At 41.4% G+C, this 22,557-nt stretch overlaps 2 protein-coding genes across 2 annotated transcripts; both read left to right on the forward strand.

Annotated features, from left to right (window-relative positions):
- The first annotated feature begins 3,417 nt into the window (after positions 1–3,417).
- LOC135171042 (uncharacterized) lies at positions 3,418–17,599 on the forward strand. Its single transcript, XM_064137330.1, has 2 exons — positions 3,418–3,785; positions 17,442–17,599. Exons 1-2 carry the CDS (start codon positions 3,530–3,532, stop codon positions 17,597–17,599), a joined length of 414 nt encoding a protein of 137 aa, XP_063993400.1. The 5' UTR covers positions 3,418–3,529.
- LOC135170875 (uncharacterized) lies at positions 5,268–6,994 on the forward strand. Its single transcript, XM_064137020.1, has 5 exons — positions 5,268–5,769; positions 6,052–6,191; positions 6,380–6,516; positions 6,727–6,760; positions 6,877–6,994. Exons 1-5 carry the CDS (start codon positions 5,269–5,271, stop codon positions 6,992–6,994), a joined length of 930 nt encoding a protein of 309 aa, XP_063993090.1. The 5' UTR covers position 5,268.
- Positions 17,600–22,557: the final 4,958 nt, after the last annotated feature.

Here is a 22,557-nt window from a genome sequence, read left to right on the forward strand (position 1 = left end):
AAAGGGAATGGTGGTTTACTACGGTACACATAACCTGCGTTTTATTTAATTTTTCATTTTTATTTTTCACAATAAAATATGTATGACAGTGATAACTCAGAAGATCAAAGTGATCAACCTTGTGCAAAGAAAGTGAAACTTGTAAGGAATTCTCAAGAATTCCTTCAAACGTCCCGGATCCGAAGGGGATATCCAGAAAGGGGTGAGTGCGCCGAGAGAGAGAGAGTGCGAGAGAGGCTTAGGGATGAATTAAAGTCAGAGAAAAAAGGGAAATTAGGGTAACCCGGAGGATAACTCCCCAGCTCATGCGGGTAAAAACCCGAGAATTATAGAGAAAGGGGTAATAGGAGTTAGTAGGATCGGGAACGTTAGGGATGCCGGGACCGAAGGGAATTCCCGGTTATCAGCCAAATTTATCTAGCTACGTGGAATTCCCTGAGAATCACTCCCCCCGTTTAGATTTTTTTGGATACGTGTAGGAGTACGAAAAATACCGCTCGATTTAGGGATCAAGAGGGAGAGGGAGATACGTTTTGGGTTTAGGGTGGCAGCCCTAGGGGCCTGGAACAGCCCTAGCAACCCCTAGGATAGCCAAAAGGCTGAATTTTAAATAAATGATAAGGAGTTAGAAATTAGGATAAAGATTAGGGTTCCCACTTTCCTCTGATCCTCGAGAAAACAACCAAAAGGATCGAATCGCGTTCCGTGGATAATATGTTTAGAGATAAAAAGGAAAATAACAATGAAAAATCATCTCCCGATCCAGAGATGCTAGGAGGGTAGAGTAACCCCATTTAAATTTTGAATGCGGTTGGCGCGCGTGTCCCCAGTTGACAGGGAGACACTAGCGCCATTAATACCGAGCACTACCACAACTCGCCTATTGTGATTATTACGTTGCGGAAAAACACGTGTGACGGACACCAAAGATTGAGGTGCGAATAACAGTTAAATTCAAGTGTAATTACGTGGTGAATATTCTCGACGACGCGGTACCAATTCAAAGAGACACCCTAGAGACTACCGGTACCGCATTGGGTCCGAGGAATAAGGTGAGAGAGGCTATCCGGTGGATATTTGACGGTCCTTCCCGGTCGACAACAGAACACGTGGATAACAAGCCACAGGTGAGATTGCATCATTAATAGCTAGGATAGAAGTAAAGACAGTATTTACGATTTTATTTTAATTAACTCCTCATCTCGAGGCCGCTAAAATTAATTTATGTTATTTTTAGAGAATAAGATGTGTGTTTATAGAAATATGCCACTTCCCAGGGCGAGGGGAAGCGGAGAGAATTTCTTGCCGTCTCCCTTGGGCGAGGGGTGGCGGAGAAGGAGTCGCCCAAAAACAATAGTGCCGGACGGTACAGATTTTAGAAATAATTACAGTTCGATTTTGGACTCCGAGACTCACGGTAGGATTTTTGATAGAGAGGAAAAAAAGAGTCGGTTAGACTATCGAAGGGTACGTATCGTGGTGAGAGTGATCGGTGTTGACCGAGTGCGGGACGATTAGCTAGGAAGGTAATCGCGATGCGTGAGTGATACCCATAAGGAATCATCACGAGAATTTTAATCCTCTGAAATAATATAGAGAGATTTAGGGAATTATGTTGCCTCCCCATGGGTGGAGGAGATTTCCGCGAGCTCCATTTCGTTTATAGGGATTTGACGTTTATTTAATTGGAAGTAGGGATTTGTTCTGAGCGATTCAGAGAGAAAACCATTCAAAGGGTTAATTAAGCCAAAAATTAGAAATTTCGAGTCTCGTCTTTTGCGTTATCTCTCTCGGCGGACTCGTATGTATTTAAAAGAGATTGTGATGTATCACTTATGGTTATCAAGATACGCGAGAGCGTATCGGCCAAGTTGACGTTTTAGACCCGTGTAACGTCATAGGCCGATGCTGTCGCGTATAATATACACGACACAACTACTTCCCGAATGGTTTTCATTTTTTTTCTCGTTATACGAAAATTTCTCGCGAAATCCGTCCTTAGTTACATTATATAAGTTGACTATGAGCTTTCTAATGATATTTTTATTTCTTGATAAACAATAATAAATAAAAATATCCGCCCATAGCAACCATCATAATGTAATATTTTCGCGATTTTATTTTCTCAGCGTTAGACTTGTACGTCCAAGTTGGCAACAATTATAATGTATATGCAATTTACTCTTCCTCCCCAATGTTACTAGATAACCAGGTTGGCACAGTACATGTTCCGATAATAAATTCTGTCGCTGGGCTCATTCTAGGGGAAAAATGACGGGACCACTCACAATCGACGTAAAATGGGGAAAAAGGCCGATTCACATCGCGCGCCCATCGACCGACTACTGTCCCAACCTCGGTTATCTAGTAACTGCGGTCTTTCCCTTTTACCGCTGTTACCGGTAGCGCTGGCAGCATTATTACTAGCTTCCCGCGCAATCTCCTATTTCTCGCTTGCCATCCGTGCAGTTAACGTCAGAGGCCACGGAATAGTGAAAAATAATTGCAAAAATGGTATGTATACGTGGTTTTATTAGTGTTTATTGATAGCATCCTTAATTTGTTATTAATTTTAATGATTTTGTCAGACCATTCACCAATACAATAACAATGAAGCCGGCTGACAGAAAACCTAACCTATACAGGTGTTGATACTTTGTCAGTCGTTTGCATAACGTTTGCATAATGTTGTTATTGTGGAAATGATTAGTTAAAATCATTAAAAAAATTAATCTTGGCCTTTTATTTATTGTCACTGATGTTTTTAACATTTTTAAAAATAATTTACGTGCTTTTCTGTATAAAAATATAAGTGAAAAAAATTATGCAACAAAAATAGCAAATAAAAAAATTATTATTTTGTAAACAAATCAGTGAAAAGGAATGAAAGGGAAGAACATGAAAATTTCAGCGACTTTGTCTAATCATTTTTATTATTTGAATGATTCGATAAAATCAGTGAAAATAAATGGTAGGGAAAAACATCACATTTTAATGATTGTGTCTAATCATTTTTAATTATTTAAATGATTAGATAAAATTATTTCTGATTTTTATTATTTGAATGATTCGATAAAATCAGTGAAAATAAATGGTAGGGAAAAACATCACATTTTAATGATTGTGTCTAATCATTTTTAATTATTTAAATGATTAGATAAAATTATTTCTGAATGATGATTTTCCCTTCCATGTTTCAGTGATTTTGCTGCTTATTATGGTTTATTTTGTTTTTTTTTTCACTCATTTGCATACTTGTTTGCATGAAAATGCTTAAACAAAATTGAAAATGGTGGATTTCGTACTAATTTTTTTGTTTTTCAGAGCGAAAGGGAAAGCCGTGAGAATGCCTCGCTCTCTGGCTTACTACCTCCAGCACAAATGGCACCAGCCGAAGTGGCACCAGTCCAAGTGCTTCCAGCCCAGATGCCACTAGCACAGGTCCATAGCAGTCTGCTGCAAATTCCCCACGGCTACCGTCGATCGGAACATATCCATCGGCTGATGGAGAATTTGCAGCAACAAATGGATGTTCTGCAAAGGCAGGCTGAAGAAGCCCATAAAGAGGAAGGACGAGGTGCAGAACAACAAGAGATCGGACGAGGAAGAGAGGAAGGGGCAGGACGAGGAAGACAGCATGTGGCAGGACGAGCAAGAGAGCAATGGGCAGGACGAGGAAGAGAACAAGGAGCAGGTCGAGGAAGAGGACAAGGGGCAGGGCGAGGAAGCAGGGGACCAGAGAGAAAGAATCGAGGAGGAAAAAAAAAGGAGAAGCGGGATGCGGCGTAAGTGGTGTTTACACACACACACACAGGCACACACATTCATCTTTCCCGGCTACATCTATCTATAATATAAAAATGAATCGCAAAATGTGTTGGTAAGCGCATAACTCAACAATGCCTGGACCAATTTGGCCAAATCTATTTTTAAAATGTTCGTTGAAGTTCAAGGATTGTTTTTACGGCGAGAAAAATTAGAATTATTGCTGGAAAAATACTAAAAATAGCCCTTTTCTTTTTCCCATACAAATGATTTGTAACTAAAACGTAGTCAATTTGAGATTTATAGCAAAGGTATAAAGTTCATATTAAATTACAAGCACTCACTGTTGTCTAAGCAATGTAGGTGTGTTCCTAACGTCAAAGATCATATCTATCAAAACAATCTGCGTGTGTGCGTTGGAGCACAGAATACATAGTTGGAGGAGTTTAATGTCGCGTTCCGAAACTCGCGTTTCTTTTGTATTAATTTCGGAACGCGAGATAAAATGCATCAGTTTCCACGTCATTACATCTGTCAAACAAAAATCGCGTTACCAACAGTGTTTTGTTATTTTTAATATCCAAATTTTAAATAAAAAAAACAATTCGTACGGCTTAAAAGGATTTGACTTAAAGTCCTATCAAATTTGTTGCGTATCAAATCACGGGACATCTTAATTTTACTTTAAATAATAAGAATTATTAAATTTATATATATGAATTCCTTAATATTCTACTTAAATAATTTTTTCTTTGCCCAGCCAGATTAGCAAACTTTATGATGGCCAATTTTCACCATTTTAGACATAAGATTAAATCAATTTCTCTCCATTATCCCTTTCCGCCTCTTAAAATGCACCTATAGAGACAATCCTCCCGACCTTTTCATTTTCTACACTACTTTATGACTCCGTACTCCCATCGGTCCATTTCACTCGGTGCTATTATTGCCCCTCATCCCTATTTTTATTACATTGTCCCTCCTTGATTCCTCCGGACAAACGTTTTTGGGGAAAAATAAATGGCATTTCTGGAAATTTTCCCCTTCCTTTCTTTCATCCCTCACACCTTTTTCTTAACAAGGTGGTTTTGATGATTTGTACCACTCCTCAGTACCTTCCCAACTCTCAAAATAGTAACCTGGTTGGAGGTCAACCAATAATTGTCCTTATCAAAATAAATTCATTAATAAATAGAATCGTGTGTGATTCATCCCCTTATTTAACCCGCTACACAAAGAACACTTCGGCGTGTAGCAGAATTGAAAATACTGTTCTGTATAGGTCAGAACTCTAGAACTTACAATTCTAGAGAGTTCAATCGAACGCAGTGTACATTCAATTCATTACAAAATTAAAAAAAAAAAGTTGTCTGTTACCTAATCTACTGAGTTTGCTTTTGTCAACTGATACACGAAACAAATTCGTACATCGTGTTTTGTGCAGAGTTAGTTAGTTAGTGTTTGTTTAGTTCGTGATTAGTGAAAAAATAATTTATATTTGATATGCCTCCTATAAGACGAAGCAATTTAGGTAGAAGAACCAGAAATGCTACAAACCAAGCTAATTACCGATCTAATCGTACTGCACAAGAACGTGACGACGGAAATGAACGTGAAAGAATTCGGATATCACAAACGCGTGAAGCGCGAGCGCGACATTCAACTAACAATCGCGCAAGTTTGAATCGAGCTGCTTTCAGTTACGATGTGTCAATTGACTACAGTAACTACCAATGTGTTGTTATTGGTTCTATGAACTTGGTTTGCTCACACTGTAAGGCATTAAAATACAAAAACGAAGCCAATGGATTGTGTTGCGCAAATGGTAAAGTGAAATTGATACCATTGGATCCACCACCAGAACCATTGTACTCATTGGTTTCAGGAATAGGAACAGATTCTATACACTTTTTGACACATATCCAACAATATAACAATTGCTTTCAAATGACTTCATTTGGGGCAACAAATGTAGTTCGGGAAAATTTTATGCCTACTTTCAAGGTATGTATTATAGCAGTTACTCATAATTATTTTAGCGAACAAAATATTCTGTCACCAAAGTTAAGATGTGTCACTAATCTTCAATTTATTAATCACTTATATATCACTTAGTCATCATATTATATGGTGATTCAGTTTCAGTGACACTTTTATTATATTTTATATTTGATAGATATTAGTTAAAACTAAATATATACTTTTTAAGATCAAATATTATTTAAGTTTGATCACTGACAATCCATTAATTTATACCACACCATAATATTTTTTTTTTATTTAAAGATACAAGGGCAAATATATCACAGAGCAGGTTCACTATTACCAGTGTCAGGTAGCGCCAACAAATTCCTGCAAATTTATTTTATGGGCAATTCACCACAAGAAATTGATCTGCGTTGTGCACATAACAATTTAGTAAAGAGGTCTATTGTAGAACAATTACAAACTTTATTTCATCAACACAATCGATTAATCGATTATATTGTTTAAAATTGTTTGTTGTTTATTGTTTAAATTGTTTATATTGTTTGTTTGTCGATCGATAATTGATTATATTGTTTAAAACTGCCCTGGATCTGATGCCATCCGATAATCACAAAATTGTAATCAGAGCTGATAAAACACCTGCAGGTCAACATACAAGACGTTTTAATGCACCAACTATTGATGAAGTTGCTATCGTTGTAGTTGGAGAAAACTTGGAATCCCGTGATATTGTTTTACATCGTCGGAATGATCAATTACAACGTATAAAGGAAACACACCGCTCATATGATGCACTGCAATATCCCATTATATTTTGGCAAGGTGACGATGGCTATGATTTCTCAATAAAAATGATAAATCCCATTACAGGTCACTAAAATATTAGTTTAGCTATGGCGATAATATCTCAGTCATTATATTATGTATTTTAATTTTATATTTGAATGTTATTAAAACAAAATCTATTTACAGGTTCTGAAACTAACAAAAAAGTCAGTTCAATGAAGTATTATTCATACCGCCTAATGATTCGGGAAAATGAAGATAATTACATATTGAATATCACAAATATGTTGTTGACATGTATGTTAAAATTGAAACGGAGAGATTAACATTCATCAGGTTGAATCAAACCAAACTCCGATCTGAAGAGTATATTCACCTTCGAGATGCGATTAATACTGATGGAAATGCACAGAATGTCGGTCGGATGACTATTCTTCCAGCAACATACATCTGAAGCCCTCGGCATATGCACGAATATGCTCAAGATGCCATGTCGTATGTTCGTCATTATGGTACAGCAGATTTGTTCATCACATTTACATGCAATCCGCAATGGATAGAAATCAAGCAGGAGTTATTCCCTGGGCAATCACCCATTGATCGCCATGATATTACAGCCAGAGTCTTTAGACAAAAGTTGAAATCTTTAATGGATTTCATCGTAAAACATAAAGTGTTTGGTGAGACACGCTGCTGGATGTATTCTGTGGAGTGGCAGAAACGAGGATTGCCACATGCACACATTTTGATTTGGTTGGTTGAGAAGATAAGGCCAAATGAAGTTGATGCAGTGATATCAGCTGAAATCCCTAATGTACAAGTAGATCCTGGATTGCATGAGGTAGTTATCAAAAACATGATACATGGTCCCTGTGGAACTCTTAATCAAAATTCACCGTGTATGATGGATGGTAAATGTTCAAAACGATATCCACGGACATTAATATCGGAAACAATTACTGGTAATGACGGTTGTATCGCCGCAGATCGACAGCAGACAATGGAAAATCAACAATTGTCAAATTAAATCAACAAGATATTGAAATAGATAATCGTTGGATTGTTCCATATTCACCCATTTTATCAAAGACATTCAAAGCACACATCAACGTTGAATCTTGCCATTCAGTGAAATCTATTAAATACATTTACAAATATGTAACCAAAGGGAGTGATATGGCTGTGATTGGAATTGGTGCAGAGAATTCCAATGATGAAGTTACCCAATACCAAATGGGCCGCTATGTCAGTAGTAATGAAGCAGTTTGGCGAATATTTTCTTTTCCTATTCATGAGAGACACCCTTCTGTTGTTCACTTAGCTGTGCATTTAGAAAATGGACAAAGAGTGTATTTTACAGCACAGAACGCAGTACAAAGAGCTGCTCAGCCACCATCTACTACATTAACCAGTTTTTTTGAGACATGCCAAAACGATGATTTCGCACAAACATTACTATATTCTGAAATGCCAAAATATTATACCTGGAATCAATCCTCAAGGAGATTTATACGAAGGAAACAAGGAAAACCAGTTCCAGGATATACAGATGTATATTCCACCGATGCGATTGGCCGGATTTATTCAGTACATCCAAGCAATGATGAATGTTTTTATTTACGACTGCTATTAGTCAACGTACGTGGCCCAACATCATTCCAACAGTTACGAACTGTTGATGGTGAATTGTGTGGATCCTACAGAGAAGCCTGTCAACGTTTGCAATTGCTTGAAAATGACGCTCATTGGGATCAAACTCTCAATGATGCTGTAATATCATCACACGCTCATCAAATACTGTTGGAAATCCAGCTAAACGCTGGCCTCCCGTCCCCCGCACCCCCCGAACTCATGACCGCTCGACCCCTGGCCAAAACAACCCGCTGTTGCCAGGGGGTCAATTGGCATTTTTTCCTATCCGAGGAGCCACTTACCGGACGGATTGACCCCGGAAACACGCCCTTCAAGCAATCAGAGGGGTCACGTGTCAATCAATCTAGATCCTTCTCGACCGTGACCTCTCCGAAAATCGCTCTCTCACCGTTTGGACTCCGTTGTGACTACAAGTACCATTTAGTGCTCTCGTCATTATACAGCGAAACCCAAACGTCTTTCAACTCTCGATTCCTCAAATCGCGAGTATCTCAATAGTATTGTTATTTAGAATCAGTGACCGCTCATCATTAATTTGTAATAGATTTTGACCATATTTTTTGTAATAAAAGTGACTCAATGATCATAACGCGTGTGACTCTTGGTGCCCACATCGGGCTCAATTCCTCACCCCTCACCTCTCACCACCACCAGCCCCCCTCAATCACCCACCTTGCACAAACCAGATCCCTCATCCAACATTTTGGTCCTTCGAGCCGGATCGTGTAAGTGAAGTGAAAAATAGTGGTGGGTTTTTTGTGTGGCACGTGCCGAACACGTGGTGAAATTCACGGTCAAGGTACCGGCAAGGGTACTCAACTCAAGCGACGCTCGAAGCTTCGAGAAGCGTGCTCCTCGACGCAACGGTGCTCAACGCGCACCGCACCACTCAACATCAGGTCCCTGCCTTACCGACGCGTGGTAACTCATCGACCGACGCCTCACGACCCCTCACACTCAGATGGCGCTACCGGAGACCACCACCTCACTCAACCGGGAGCGAGGCGCATGGATGGCGCGCCTTCATGAAGAGCTTCTCGACGATGATGTAGGGAACATCTCCGTCAATAATCTCCAGTCTAAATTAGATATGCTGGAGAGTTATTGGGCGAAATTCGAGACTACTCACGAGAAGTTGGTCTCAGCCAGTGCCAAGATGGAAGGTGCCATGGATCTTCCATATTTTAAAGACAACGTCTTCAAGTCGGCGATCACTCATTACCATGAGGCCAGGGGTTTGCTCACCCAGCTCATCGATCAGAAGGATGGCCCATCGACCTCTCGACGCTCCATGGCAGCTGGGACATCTCAAGGTAATCAAAGTAAGAGGTATTTACCAGGTATCTCACTCCCCACCTTTACGGGGAGATACTCGGAGTGGACATCGTTCCGGGACCTCTTCAATTCACTGGTCAGCTCAAACGCAGAGCTCTCCAACGTGGAGAGAATGCATTATCTCCGGACAAGCCTCAAGGACGAGCCTTCCCGAATTATCTCCAATTTGAAGATCGACGACGAGTCATTCAGCACGGCTTGGGATATTCTCATTAAGAGGTACGAAAATAAGAGACTGCTTACCTCTGCTTACCTCGAGCAGTTGCTCAATCCTCCACACATGACAGCTCACACATCGCAGCAGTTGAATGCACTCCTAACCACAGTGACGGAGTCAGTAGCCGCTCTGCAGGCGATGGGATCGCCTACTCAGCACTGGGATCAGATAATACTCCACACCGTATCACAGCGGCTGAGTAACAGACTCATCGAAGCCTGGGAGGTGGAGGTCGGGTCCTCAGGCGACTATCCCACCTTCGACAAGTTCCAGGACTTCCTCACTGGACGAGCTCGAGCCATGGAAAGTATCGAGAAGAGATCGATCACCCAGGCTCCACATTCTACAACGACTGCTCCAGCCAGAAGATCCCCACCTCCATCGCCCAAACTGAGCCGCTCAACAATCAGGACACACAAGGTGTCCACTCAGCCAGCTCAGAAGCCTCAGTCAACTCAGACAGCTCAGAAGCCTCAGTCAACTCAGCCCAAGCTCTCATACCCCTGCTCCATGTGAGGAGCTAACCATTACATCGCTTCTTGTGGCAGTTTCAAGATGCTCACTCTCCAAGCTCGCAGGGATCTCGTTGAAAAGGAGTACCTCTGCTACAACTGCCTGGGACGACATCCAGTGAGGGATTGTCGTTCCAAACTCAACTGCCAACTCTGTGGCAGTCACCATCACTCGTTGCTACATCCGCCAACAGCTGAGACAGCTACTCGTCCTGCTCCAGCCCAAAAACAAGAAGACTCAGCTCCGCGACGCCCCGGCCCAGTAACTCATTACTATTACGAGCACGGGGCCATCAGGAACACCAAGGTTGTGCAGGAACCTCAGCCTAGCACTTCAGCTGAATGAAGTGATGAGGCTCAGAATGCCGTCAAGAGCTCCGCTCACAACACAACGACAACTCAGGATCTTCGGCCAGGAGTACTCTTGGCTACCAGCCGAGCATTCCTGCTACGGCCAGGCCAGACACCTCATCAGATTCGCCTGCTCCTCGATCCTGGCTCCGAAGTCTCACTCATCACCAATCATCTCGTCCGTCAGCTCCGGTTGACGAGGCAAAGGACATCACTCAACATCTCCGGCATAGGGGAGACGGCATCTGGGCCAGTCCTCGGTAAAGTACCACTCACCATACAGTCCACTTGCTCTCTGTTTCAGATCAAAGTTGAGGCTTACATCCTCAACGTACTCACGTCATTGTTACCGACGTTTGCATGGGAACATGGCCAATGGGATCACCTCAGAGGTTTAGAACTCTCTGATCCAGAATTCCTCACCCCAGCGCCCGTTGACGTGATCCTCGGTGCTGATATCTATGGGCAACTGATCCTTCCAGACATCCGCACAGCTGGGGCTAGCTCACCAACCGCTCAGCTTACTCAACTCGGCTGGATAGTTTTCGGACCAACGGGTGGAACCGAACTAACGCTCCAGGCCAACACTCACTTGGCGATCACCAATGATGACCTCAATCATCGCCTCACCAAGTTTTGGGTTCAGGAAGAAATCCCTGAATCATCTCCAGCTTCACTCTCGGATGAAGAAGCTCAGTGTGAAGCTCATTTCCGTCTGACTCACACAAGGGACTCATCAGGGCGCTACATCGTGCGGCTACCCCTGAAGGCTCCAACATCAGCGCTTGGAGACACTCGCTCATCTGCTCTAGCCTGCCTACAACGACTCCATCGGAAGTTCTCCAAGAACGAGTCCTATAGACAACTCTATACGGACTTCCTGAAAGAATACGAGGATCTTGGCCACATGCGCCGAGTCTCAAGCCAGCTCACGGGACGTTGCATGACCACCGAGATGACCTTAGCACATGAAGCTTCGGCTTCAGGAGGGTTGAGGGTTTCGGAGGGTCTTCAACCGACCGAAGTTCACGGCTCACCGGAATTCTTTTTTCCACACCATGGAGTGCTCAGAGCAGACAGCGAAACCACCAAACTCAGAGTGGTTTTCAACGGCTCACATAGTTCCAGCTCAGGTCAATCATTGAACGACCTCATGCACACAGGAGCCAAGCTGCAAAAGGACATCTCTGACGTGCTGCTCTATTCTCGCAAGCACAGACTCATATTTATGACTGACATCACAAAGATGTTCCGTCAAATACGTGTACATGAGGACGACTGGCCACTCCAGCAAATACTCTGGACAGACTCAACTGGCAACATCTCCACGTACCAACTCACCACAGTAACGTATGGAACTCGCTCAGCTCCCTTCCTCGTTGTGCGTGTCCTCGCACAACTCGTCGAGGATGACGGATCGAGGTACCCCCTCGCAGTAGAGCCAATCACCAGAGGAAGATACGTGGACGACATATGCGGTGGTGCTGACTCCGCACAGGATCTCATTGACACGGCTAACCAACTCACTAGCCTGTCTGTCAGGAGGATTTCCACTAGCTAAGTGGCACTCCAACAGCTCCGAGTTACTCGACGCCGTCTCTACTGATCGTACTCTTCAAGGCACTCGCATCATAGATGGCTCACTCACCAAGATCCTGGGGGTCTCCTGGAATCCAAGCACTGACCACTTCAAGTTCGCAGTAACTTCACCAGGGGAGAGCTCCATCTCCAAGAGGATCATCCTATCCGAGACGGCTCAGCTGTTCGACCCACTTGGGTTCTTAGCTCCGGTGGTAGTCCGTGCCAAAATCCTCCTCCAATCGCTTTGGATCGAGAAACTGGGATGGGACGAACCCGTCCCCCCACTCACGGCTCAACGCTGGCGACAGTTCAGACAGGAACTTAGCCAGCTCTCACATGTCTCCATACCACGATGGCTTGGACTACTTAAGGACTCAACCGTGGAGATCCACGGCTTCTCCGACGCTTCCCAGTTGGCCATGTCAGCCGTGGTGTACCTGAAGGTGTTCAACACACATCAACCACCTCAGATCACCCTCGTCTGCTCCAAAACCAAGGTAGCACCACTCAAGCGACTGACAATACCGCGACTGGAACTTACCGCAGCGCTGCTACTTGCCAAACTCACCAAGTACGTCCAGGAGCAACTCAACATCTCCAATGCTTCCACCTACCTCTGGACCGACTCATCGGTGACGCTTACCTGGATCAGCCATCATCCTTCTAGATGAAAGGAATTCGTTAGAAACCGAGTCTCGCTCATCCAGGAACTCACTCATCAAACACATTGGAGACTGATCCCAGGCAAGGATAACCCAGCAGACTGCGCATCAAGAGGACTATCAGCTGCTCAGCTGGTATCTCATAAGCTCTGGTGGCAAGGACCACCATGGCTTAAGGACCCTATCACGTCATGGCCCTCACACACCCTCGAAAAGGATCTTCCAGCAGACCTGGAAGAAAAACCTGGAGCCCTGCTTCTCACCGCTACTCATCCGCCAGCTCTTTGGGATCTCATTGATAAATACTCATCAACAGATCGCCTGTTCAGAGTTACAGCGATCTGCAAGCGGTTCATCGCACGACTCAGGAGGACTCCAGCATCATCGCTCTACTACCCACTCACCCATGACGACATTAATGAGGCTAGATCCTTCTGGATCAAAGTCACTCAGGCAGCGTACCTCAAAGCTGAGCTCCGGACAATCTCACGTGGTGAGCAATTTACCAAATCTCATCCGCTCACCAAGCTCACTCCCTTTATCGACCACCAGGGGATACTACGTGTTGGAGGGAGGCTTCGACACGCTCATCTGGACCCTGAGAGCAAGAATCAGGTCATCTTGCCCAAGGACTCCACCCTGGCTCAACTATTGATAGCACAAGCTCACCTCAAGACGTTCCACGGAGGGACGCAACTCACCCTCAGACAACTCCGGAGCAGGTACTGGGTCCTCGGAGGCCGAGCACCCGTACGCTCATTTATCCTCAAGTGTGTCACCTGCACCAGATACCGTGGAATTCGAGCTCAACAACTCATGGGCCAGCTACCACCATCCAGACTCACTCCTGGCCGCGCATTCCTCAACACTGGTGTTGACTATGCCGGCCCAGTAGCTCTACGATCCTGGAAAGGCCGGGGTCATAAGTCATACAAGGGCTGGTTGGCCATCTTCGTCTGCATGGCCACATCAGCAGTTCACCTGGTGGTGGTCTCAGACTACTCAGCGGAAGGATTTATCGCCGCATATCGACGCTTCGTCAGCCGTCGCGGAATAGCTCGGGCCCTCTTCAGCGACTGCGGAACTACCTTCGTTGGCGCTGATAAGGAACTCCAGAAAATGTTCTCGGCGGGATCCACGCAGTCAAGGCAACTAGCTCAGCTGCTGCTCAACGACGGAACTCATTGGTCATTCAATCCTCCGAGTGCACCTCACTTCGGAGGAAAATGGGAGGCCGCCGTAAAGTCGGTAAAATTCCATCTCACCCGAGCCATTGGGAATGACCTCCTCACCTTCGAGGAACTCACCACACTGCTTACCCAAATCGAAGCAGTCCTCAACTCGAGACCTCTGGAACCCCTCACCGATGATCCGGAAGATTTCTCAGCGTTGACTCCAGGACACTTCCTCATAGGACAGGCTCCAACGACTCTACCAGAACCAGCTCTAGACGACTCCAATCTCGCCAGGCTCACTCGATGGCAGCTCATTCAGAGCAAACTACAAGGGTTCTGGAAGCATTGGTCCACTGGATACCTTCAACGACTCCAAGCTACCCACAAGTGGCACCACGCCAACCATCAAATTCAAGTGGGCTCATTGGTACTCCTCACTGACGAGAGGTTCCCCCCCACCAAGTGGCCTCTTGCTCGCGTCATAGCCCTTCATCCAGGACAAGATGGACTCACCAGGATCGTGACCATCAGGACTTCTCAGGCAACGCTCACGAGACCAATCGCCAAGCTGGTCACTCTACCCATCACGCCAACCTCACAGACTCAGGACTCAGCGGCCCCTCGGACCGTGCATCGTCAACCGCGACGGCCCTACAACCCAGACCAACCGGCGATGTCCAGTGCGAGGGTGACGACAACTCGACCAACAGGGGCTTACAACCCCCAAGGAAGCAGTGGTTGTCACGCTTGGCTAGCACCCTAGGACGGACTCATCATTCAGACTCGGTAGCTCTTATTAATCTCAGTCTCCTCAAATTGTTTTTTGACTGTTGCAGATCAGCCAGAGAATTTAATCAGGCAACACCAGTTGCTGATTCGTCGGGGAGAATGTTGGAAATCCAGCTAAACGCTGGCCTCCCGTCCCCCGCACCCCCCGAACTCATGACCGCTCGACCCCTGGCCAAAACAACCCGCTGTTGCCAGGGGGTCAATTGGCATTTTTTCCTATCCGAGGAGCCACTTTCCGGACGGATTGACCCCGGAAACACGCCCTTCAACCAATCAGAGGGGTCACGTGTCAATCAATCTAGATCCTTCTCGACCGTGACCTCACCGAAAATCGCTCTCTCACCGTTTGGACTCCGTTGTGACTACAAGTACCATTTAGTGCTCTCGTCATTATACAGCGAAACCCAAACGTCTTTCAACTCTCGATTCCTCAAATCGCGAGTATCTCAATAGTATTGTTATTTAGAATCAGTGACCGCTCATCATTAATTTGTAATAGATTTTGACCATATTTTTGTAATAAAAGTGACTCAATGATCATAACGCGTGTGACTCTTGGTGCCCACATCCGGCTCAATTCCTCACCCCTCACCTCTCACCACCACCAGCCCCCCTCAATCACCCACCTTGCACAAACCAGATCCCTCATCCAACAAATACGAACATTGTTTTCTATAATCATATCTACATGCTTCCCATCAAACCCAATTGATTTGTGGATCAAGTACAAAGATTATATGTGTGATGATATTTTGTATCAAATACGGAATAGAATGGGAAATCCAAATATACAAATCAGTGAAGAAATTTACAATGAAGCATTGATTTCAATTGAGGACATGTGCTTGATAATGTCAAACAAACTATTAATTCAATTAGGCCTGACCGCGCCCAATCGTCCAATGCATGACGCTTTTAACCAAGAGTTGCATCGAGAAAAACTGTATGATCTCAACGCTTTGAAAGAATTAATTCAAACAAATCTTCCACTGTTAAATGAACAACAGAAGTATGTATTTGAAACTCTTATGAAAGTAACAAATGATGAAACTGGAGGGATTTACTTCTTAGATGCACCTGGTGGTACAGGAAAAACTTTTTTGATTTCATTAATATTAGCAACAATTCGCACACAAAATAAAATTGCACTTGCACTCGCTTCATCGGGAATCGCAGCAACTTTGCTTGAAGGTGGTCGAACAGCCCATTCAGCACTAAAATTGCCATTAAATATGCAGAGAAATGAAACTCCAACCTGCAACGTTTCGAAGAACTCTGCAATGGCAAAGGTTTTGCAGCAATGTAAATTGATTGTTTGGGATGAATGCACGATGGCACATAAAAAATCTTTGGAGGCTTTAGACAGAACCTTAAAAGATCTACGGAGCAATAATAACCGATTTGGTGGTGCAATGATTTTATTATCAGGAGATTTTCGTCAAACATTGCCAGTGATTCCACGATCAACGCCAGCTGATGAACTCAATGCATGTCTAAAGTCCGCCAATTTGTGGAAACATGTCAAAGTACTTCATTTAAGCAAGAATATGCGTGTCGAGTTGCAAAATGACCAATCTGGAAACATATTCTCTAAACAACTCATTGACATTGGTAATGGCAAATTTCCTATAGACATGTTGACTGGCTGCATTAACTTTCCTCAAAGTTTTTGTCAGTTAACTCGATCAAAAGATGACCTCATTCAGAAGGTGTTTCCAGATGTTTCTCAAAATTACAGAAACCATGATTGGTTGAGCGAACGAGCTATACTGGCTGCAAAAAACATAGATGTAAATGAATTAAATTTCAAAATTCAAGAACAAATAACAGGCGATTTGAGGATATATAAATCAGTTGATTCGACTACTAATCAAGATGATGTAGTCAACTATCCACCGGAATTTTTAAACTCGCTGGATTTGCCAGGATTGCCACCTCACAATCTTCAATTAAAGGTTGGATCGGTGGTTATAATGTTGCGAAATATCAACCAACCGCGTCTTTGCAACGGTACACGGTTAGCGATAAAAAAATTACTAAACAATGTGATAGAAGCAACTATACTCAAAGGAAAGTATAAAGGAGAAGATGTTCTCATACCGCGCATTCCAATGATTCCGACTGATGTGCCATTTGAGTTTAAACGACTACAGTTTCCAGTGCGGCTTGCTTTTGCTATGACTATAAACAAGTCCCAGGGGCAATCATTAAGTGTTTGTGGTATTAATCTAGAAAACCCATGTTTCTCACATGGTCAATTGTATGTTGCCTGTTCACGTGTTGGAAAACCATCAGATTTGTTTATCTATGCGCCAGGTAATCAAACAAAAAACATCGTATACCCCAAAGCACTACAATGATAATAATAATAATTATGATTCACATGATTAACAATAAAGCGATTACTTACTTTTAAATCCTTATATATGTTTTATTTAATGATTTTTTATTCACAACGCCCTATCACCAGGGTGACGGTTCTGTACAGGAGAATTTTGTAAAATACGTAGGCACAAAAACTGCCACATTACAAATCTTTTTGACAGGACGAAGTCTGTCGGGTCAGCTAGTCATTTATATAATATCTGTTGCATGCTTGTTAATTGTAATAACCTTTCTCCTTCAGCTATTGGAAATCACAATATTTTCAATCCAGGAATGATCGTCGAGGTCCTCCACCTCCTCCTGGAGCAGGTCAAGGCATGTTTGGCAAAAACTCAGTGTTTTATTTCAATTGTGGATAAAATACTGACTCTTGCTTTTATTAGTTCCTACCCTCTCTGATATCATAGCATATTTTTCATATTTTCCTAAATCCAAGTAAGTCTCAATATCCCTATTTCCTTGAAATTTAATTAATAATCAATATTTTTAACTTTATTTCTCTCTTCCATGTTTTCATACTATATATTAAGGCGCCTCACCAGTATTATAAATTAAATGGCTGAGCGAATGGATTCTTTTGCGTACTTGAAACTTAAATACTTTAAATTTAGTTAGTTATTATATAAAAAAATGTTAAAAACTTACAATAATGTTAAAATACTAATGTAACAAAATGTTGTAAAAACATGAACAAAAACGTACTTTTATACACACAAATACAAACACACACTAAATTACCTAAAAATGAACATAAAAATAGAAAATATTATTATAATAAAATATCGTTGAAAAAAAAAACTAAAACTACTGCTGTAAAAAATTATAGACATTTATAAAAAATTGAAATAATTCTACACACAACACATAGAGACACACACACACAACAAATGAATAAGATAAATATATATTACCCTAAACAACGGTTCGTAATTTCTTGATTCCTTAACTCACATTCGCACGAAAAGAATAAAACTAATTACAAAATGTACAACAATAATCAATGTATCCGAAAAATATTTGAAAATCCCGTCAATTTCGCCACCTCGAAACTAGCGCCATCTGTCTTACATTTCGATTAAACGGACCAATAGATGGCAGCATGTATGCTGCCATCTATTGGTCCGTCCATCTATGCTATTGGTCCGTTTCATCGATTATTTACGGCAATGTCGTATCAGGCAAATGATTTTCCATTGCCAATCAATAAACAAAATAAGCGGTTAATCTTGTTGCAGTGTCAAATATTTTAGTTTAATTAGATTACAAGAGTGTCTGTTATTGTGTAAAGTGTATGACACTTAGTGTGTGTGTTATGTGAGTGTGTACATGCAGTGATTTTCCTCTCGTTTTGTCTTAACCCCAAAAAACATTTGAATAATTTAGTCGCGGTTGAGAGCTTTCGTGTTTCGTTCTCTTTCATTTGTTATATTTCGTTTAATTTGTTAACTTTACGATACGTTTAATGGTGTTTATTAATCAGATCATTTTAATTCAATACGTGAATTTTTTGTCCGGTGGTTTTATTAGGTTAGAATTGTTTTAATTTTTAGGTTAAGTCACTTATTTTATTCATCCAGCTTGTAATAAGCTGTGTGCATATTTATTATTGCATTAATAGTATCAGCTCTTTAAGCTGTGTGGCATTATTCCATTACTTTTATTTATAAATTCAACTGTCTGTAGCTGTGTGTAGTGCTATCACTACATTTGCACTGATCAGTTACTTTGAAGTATATGCAATTGCTTCATTAATTAGTAACTATCAGTAAAATTAATTAATAATCATCTGCTTTCTCGAGCTGTATGTAGTGCTATGCTACATTATTAAGCAGCTATTTTGAGCTGTGTGCAATAATTTTATTGTTGTATTACATTAGAATTAGAATTTGTGAAACAGACTAGTTCTTTTTCATAGAGCAGTCCATCTATATTCTAGTCATAAGTGGAGTTTCCACGTTTGTAGCAATCTAAAAATTATTTAATAAAATTGACATAAAACTTCTATTTCTGCTATATTGTTATGATGCCTTCCTTTAATCCAGAAATCGTCTTAGCAGAAGCCACTGAAGGGTGGCTTTCTGATGACGAAATTGATTATTTTGCATCTTTAGTGCACAATCAATTTGGTTATGAATTCAGGGAATCTTGGAAATTTCAGATGCCTTATCCCATGAATCCTATTGATTCAAATCGAAGTCACATCCATTTAATCCACAGTTTTAGCGGGGACTTCACCAGCAAAAATGCTTGGAACATGCTAGGTGGTCACTGGATTTGTACTTGGTACCATTCCAAAGTTATTTATGTTTATGACTCCTCCAATTTCAGATTTCTCAATGACCACCAAAAAAAATGTTTGCAAATATTGTATCCTTTTCTTTCAGTTGATGATGATCATGTTCACTTTTGTAATGTACAAAATCAAACGAACGCGTTCGATTGTGGAGTCTTCGAAATAGCGTTTGCAGTTTCGATAGCCTTTGGGGACGATCCGGAACAAATTACGTATAACACAGCAGAAATGCGTCAACATTTGTTACAGATATTTCAGCAGAGCAGAATATCACGGTTTCCTGTTATTAATGTAAGACCGTTGTCGTGTAAGAAGTTTAAATTAGATTTTGATCCACTGTCACTTGATTCACGGAGTGAAGATATTGGACGTCCGTTTCAATACAAAGAAAAGGTGATCGGAACACCAAATGGTCATCGACCTATGAAGCATGTTAAAATAACTAAGTGTAAGAAAACGGAGAGCAATAAGACATGTCATATAATAAATGATGAGAGACCTGCTGATAGTACAATGAAACGTAACATTGATAAATTATCGTCAGACAGATACACTGGAAATCGAACAAAACGGAGAAAGAATTCACGAATTGATTATGAGTCGTTATCGGATGAGTCATCTAACATAATCCGGAAAAATCAACAGTTGCAAGATCAGTATATAACTTTTTTCGGTCAAATTCTAGCAAATCATTCGGACTATCGTCATCAGGATACCATATATTTACAACGGCCTGAACGAATTCAGCCAATACCAGTAGGCCAAAAACATATTCAAATATTATACAGCAATAGCGGTAATGCAGATTCTGGCCACTGGATTTGTAGTTTTTATGACGGCAATCACATTAATATCTATGATTCTTTAAATACACAGTTGCTTCATAAAGATCATAAAAGTTTCTTGCAAAATTTATATCCATTCTATGAAGTAACTGATAGAACGGTTTATTTTAGAACTGTACAACAACAAACAAATGGCACCGATTGCGGTGTATTTGCGATTGCTTTCGCCGTATCCTTACTCTTCCGTGCGAAACCACAACTAATTAAGTATGATATTCCCCAGATGCGGGAACATCTTGTTACTATGTTTGAGTCAACAGAAATTACTCGTTTTCTTAGTACTTCTAATTACAACAACTCCAAAGATATTTCTCTGCATGAAATTCAACGGAAAGAACGTATTGCATATAGGCAACGTATCTTCCAGTTAAAAGCCAATATTACGTGTCATCGCAGAGGAGAATCTCTCATATCTAGTGTCCAATATGATATCAAGAATTCCAAGGAAACATCAAGGAAACGTCTTCGTGATTTTACCGATGAGCAAACACAAACATCGAAAATGGAATCAAATGATGATTCTGAAGGCAGTTGCCAACAGATAAATTCAGAAATCCACGAGCAAATAATCAAATCTGAAACTGGTCCCCCTATCGGTGTCAAGATTCACGATAAAGTTATTCTGAAGGATACCGATAATAACGTCAGTAAAATAACTTCGTCGATAAATGTGAAGCGTAAAGTCATTCATAAAAAAGACATTATTCCTCGGAAGAAACAACTGCTGAAATCTAGAAAAATCTCTCTTAAAAAGAAGAGTACAAAAGTGAAAGATCAGAATGAGTCAAAAGTACAAACTGTCAAACTAAAACAGTCTGCTGAAAAATGCATCGAAAAGCTGACATACATAATTAGCAGAACTGATAATAAAATTCCCGCAGACAGCAGAGTAGAAGCAGGAAAAATTGTGAAATGGTGTTTAGAGAAAAGGAAACAAGTTGTGAGAAAACTTAATGGATTGTCATCAAGTGTGAAACGTACTGCAGATCACTATTTAACAAGTTCAAAGGCTAAGGAACAAAATGATCGCTTATTTGACTTATGTGGGAAGTCTAGACATACATCTTCTACGGAAGCATACTTCTATGAAATGATGTACTGTTTTACTGATTTAAACATCGTATTATGACTATGAATGCAAAAGGGCAAGCTACGAATATTTTGCCTCTTAGTGTGCACAAGAGAATTGCGGCAATGTGGCATTGCGATTCTTATTGTCAACCCATAAAAAATGAAAATATACTACAAAACTACGAAATTTTTTGCAACATTTGGCAGGTCAGACCTTAAGTAGTTTCCCAAAGTTCCTTGAAAGCAGTTTTTTCCACTATTCTGAGGATAAGTTAGTCCATCCCGCTCACTGTTACATACACCAGTGTTCGTGTAAGTCTGATTTTTTTGCAGCAAAGATGTTAGCACCTCATTATCCCGCCGTAAGAAATATAATAAGGCTTCTTTATAAAATACAACAGCTTTTTGGTGAAATTGGTCGTATAGATTGCGCTTTCGAAACTTCTAATTTCGACAGTTTGAGAAAAATGTCAGATGATATGAAACAGACTGGACAATCATTTCCATCCTCTACTGTTGGACCCAACCCTCTAAATGAAGATCAAATTCAAGTAGATTATAAGAGGGCTTTTATAGCCCATAACAAACGGTCCATGGATGTCCCTGAATTCCCATGTATTTCATGTCAGAAGCTGCTATGTAGGCGGTCTGTTAGAGTCATAGAAAACTTACGTAAAGAAATAGCAAATTATCACTGGGATTATTCAGTGAGATTTATCGATGAAAACAATGTATACGCGAGTGAATACATATGTGATTATTGTCTGAACAAATTTCGATTAAATCGACTACCTGCAACTTGTATATTAAATAACCTCGCTGTCGAGGATGTCCCGAAGGAAATAAGTAATTTAAATACATACGAGAAAATCATCATTCAACGAGCGAAAGTATTTCAAGTAGTGTAACGGGCGGGCACAGTCATGAAAAAAAATGTACCAGTCACCAACAAAATCCAAAAATTGGTAGGTCAATGTTTCCATTTACCACTTCCTTTGGAACAAACTCTCGAAAAAATAGCATCAACTACTGATCCTATAAACGAAAATCATGAATTATATATAGTAATTCGTGGAATTCCTACAAAAACACATACCGTTTGGCAAAAATTGGTGAGTCTCGATAAAGTATTTAAAGCATTGAAATGG

This window comes from Diachasmimorpha longicaudata, chromosome 18, assembly GCF_034640455.1.
Source record: "Diachasmimorpha longicaudata isolate KC_UGA_2023 chromosome 18, iyDiaLong2, whole genome shotgun sequence".
Classification (NCBI taxonomy): Eukaryota; Metazoa; Arthropoda; class Insecta; order Hymenoptera; family Braconidae; genus Diachasmimorpha; species Diachasmimorpha longicaudata.

Bases quoted from the DNA above. Each gene is read 5' to 3' on its own strand.
- LOC135171042 (XM_064137330.1), top strand. From the start codon at position 3,530: ATGTTCTGCAAAGGCAGGCTGAAGAAGCCCATAAAGAGGAAGGACGAG. The intron at 3,786-17,441 runs GTAAGTGGTGTT...TTTCTCCTTCAG, and splicing joins AAGGAGAAGCGGGATGCGGC to CTATTGGAAATCACAATATT.
- LOC135170875 (XM_064137020.1), top strand. From the start codon at position 5,269: ATGCCTCCTATAAGACGAAGCAATTTAGGTAGAAGAACCAGAAATGCT. The intron at 5,770-6,051 runs GTATGTATTATA...TTTTATTTAAAG, and splicing joins ATTTTATGCCTACTTTCAAG to ATACAAGGGCAAATATATCA. The intron at 6,517-6,726 runs GTATAAAGGAAA...ATCTATTTACAG, and splicing joins TCGGAATGATCAATTACAAC to GTTCTGAAACTAACAAAAAA.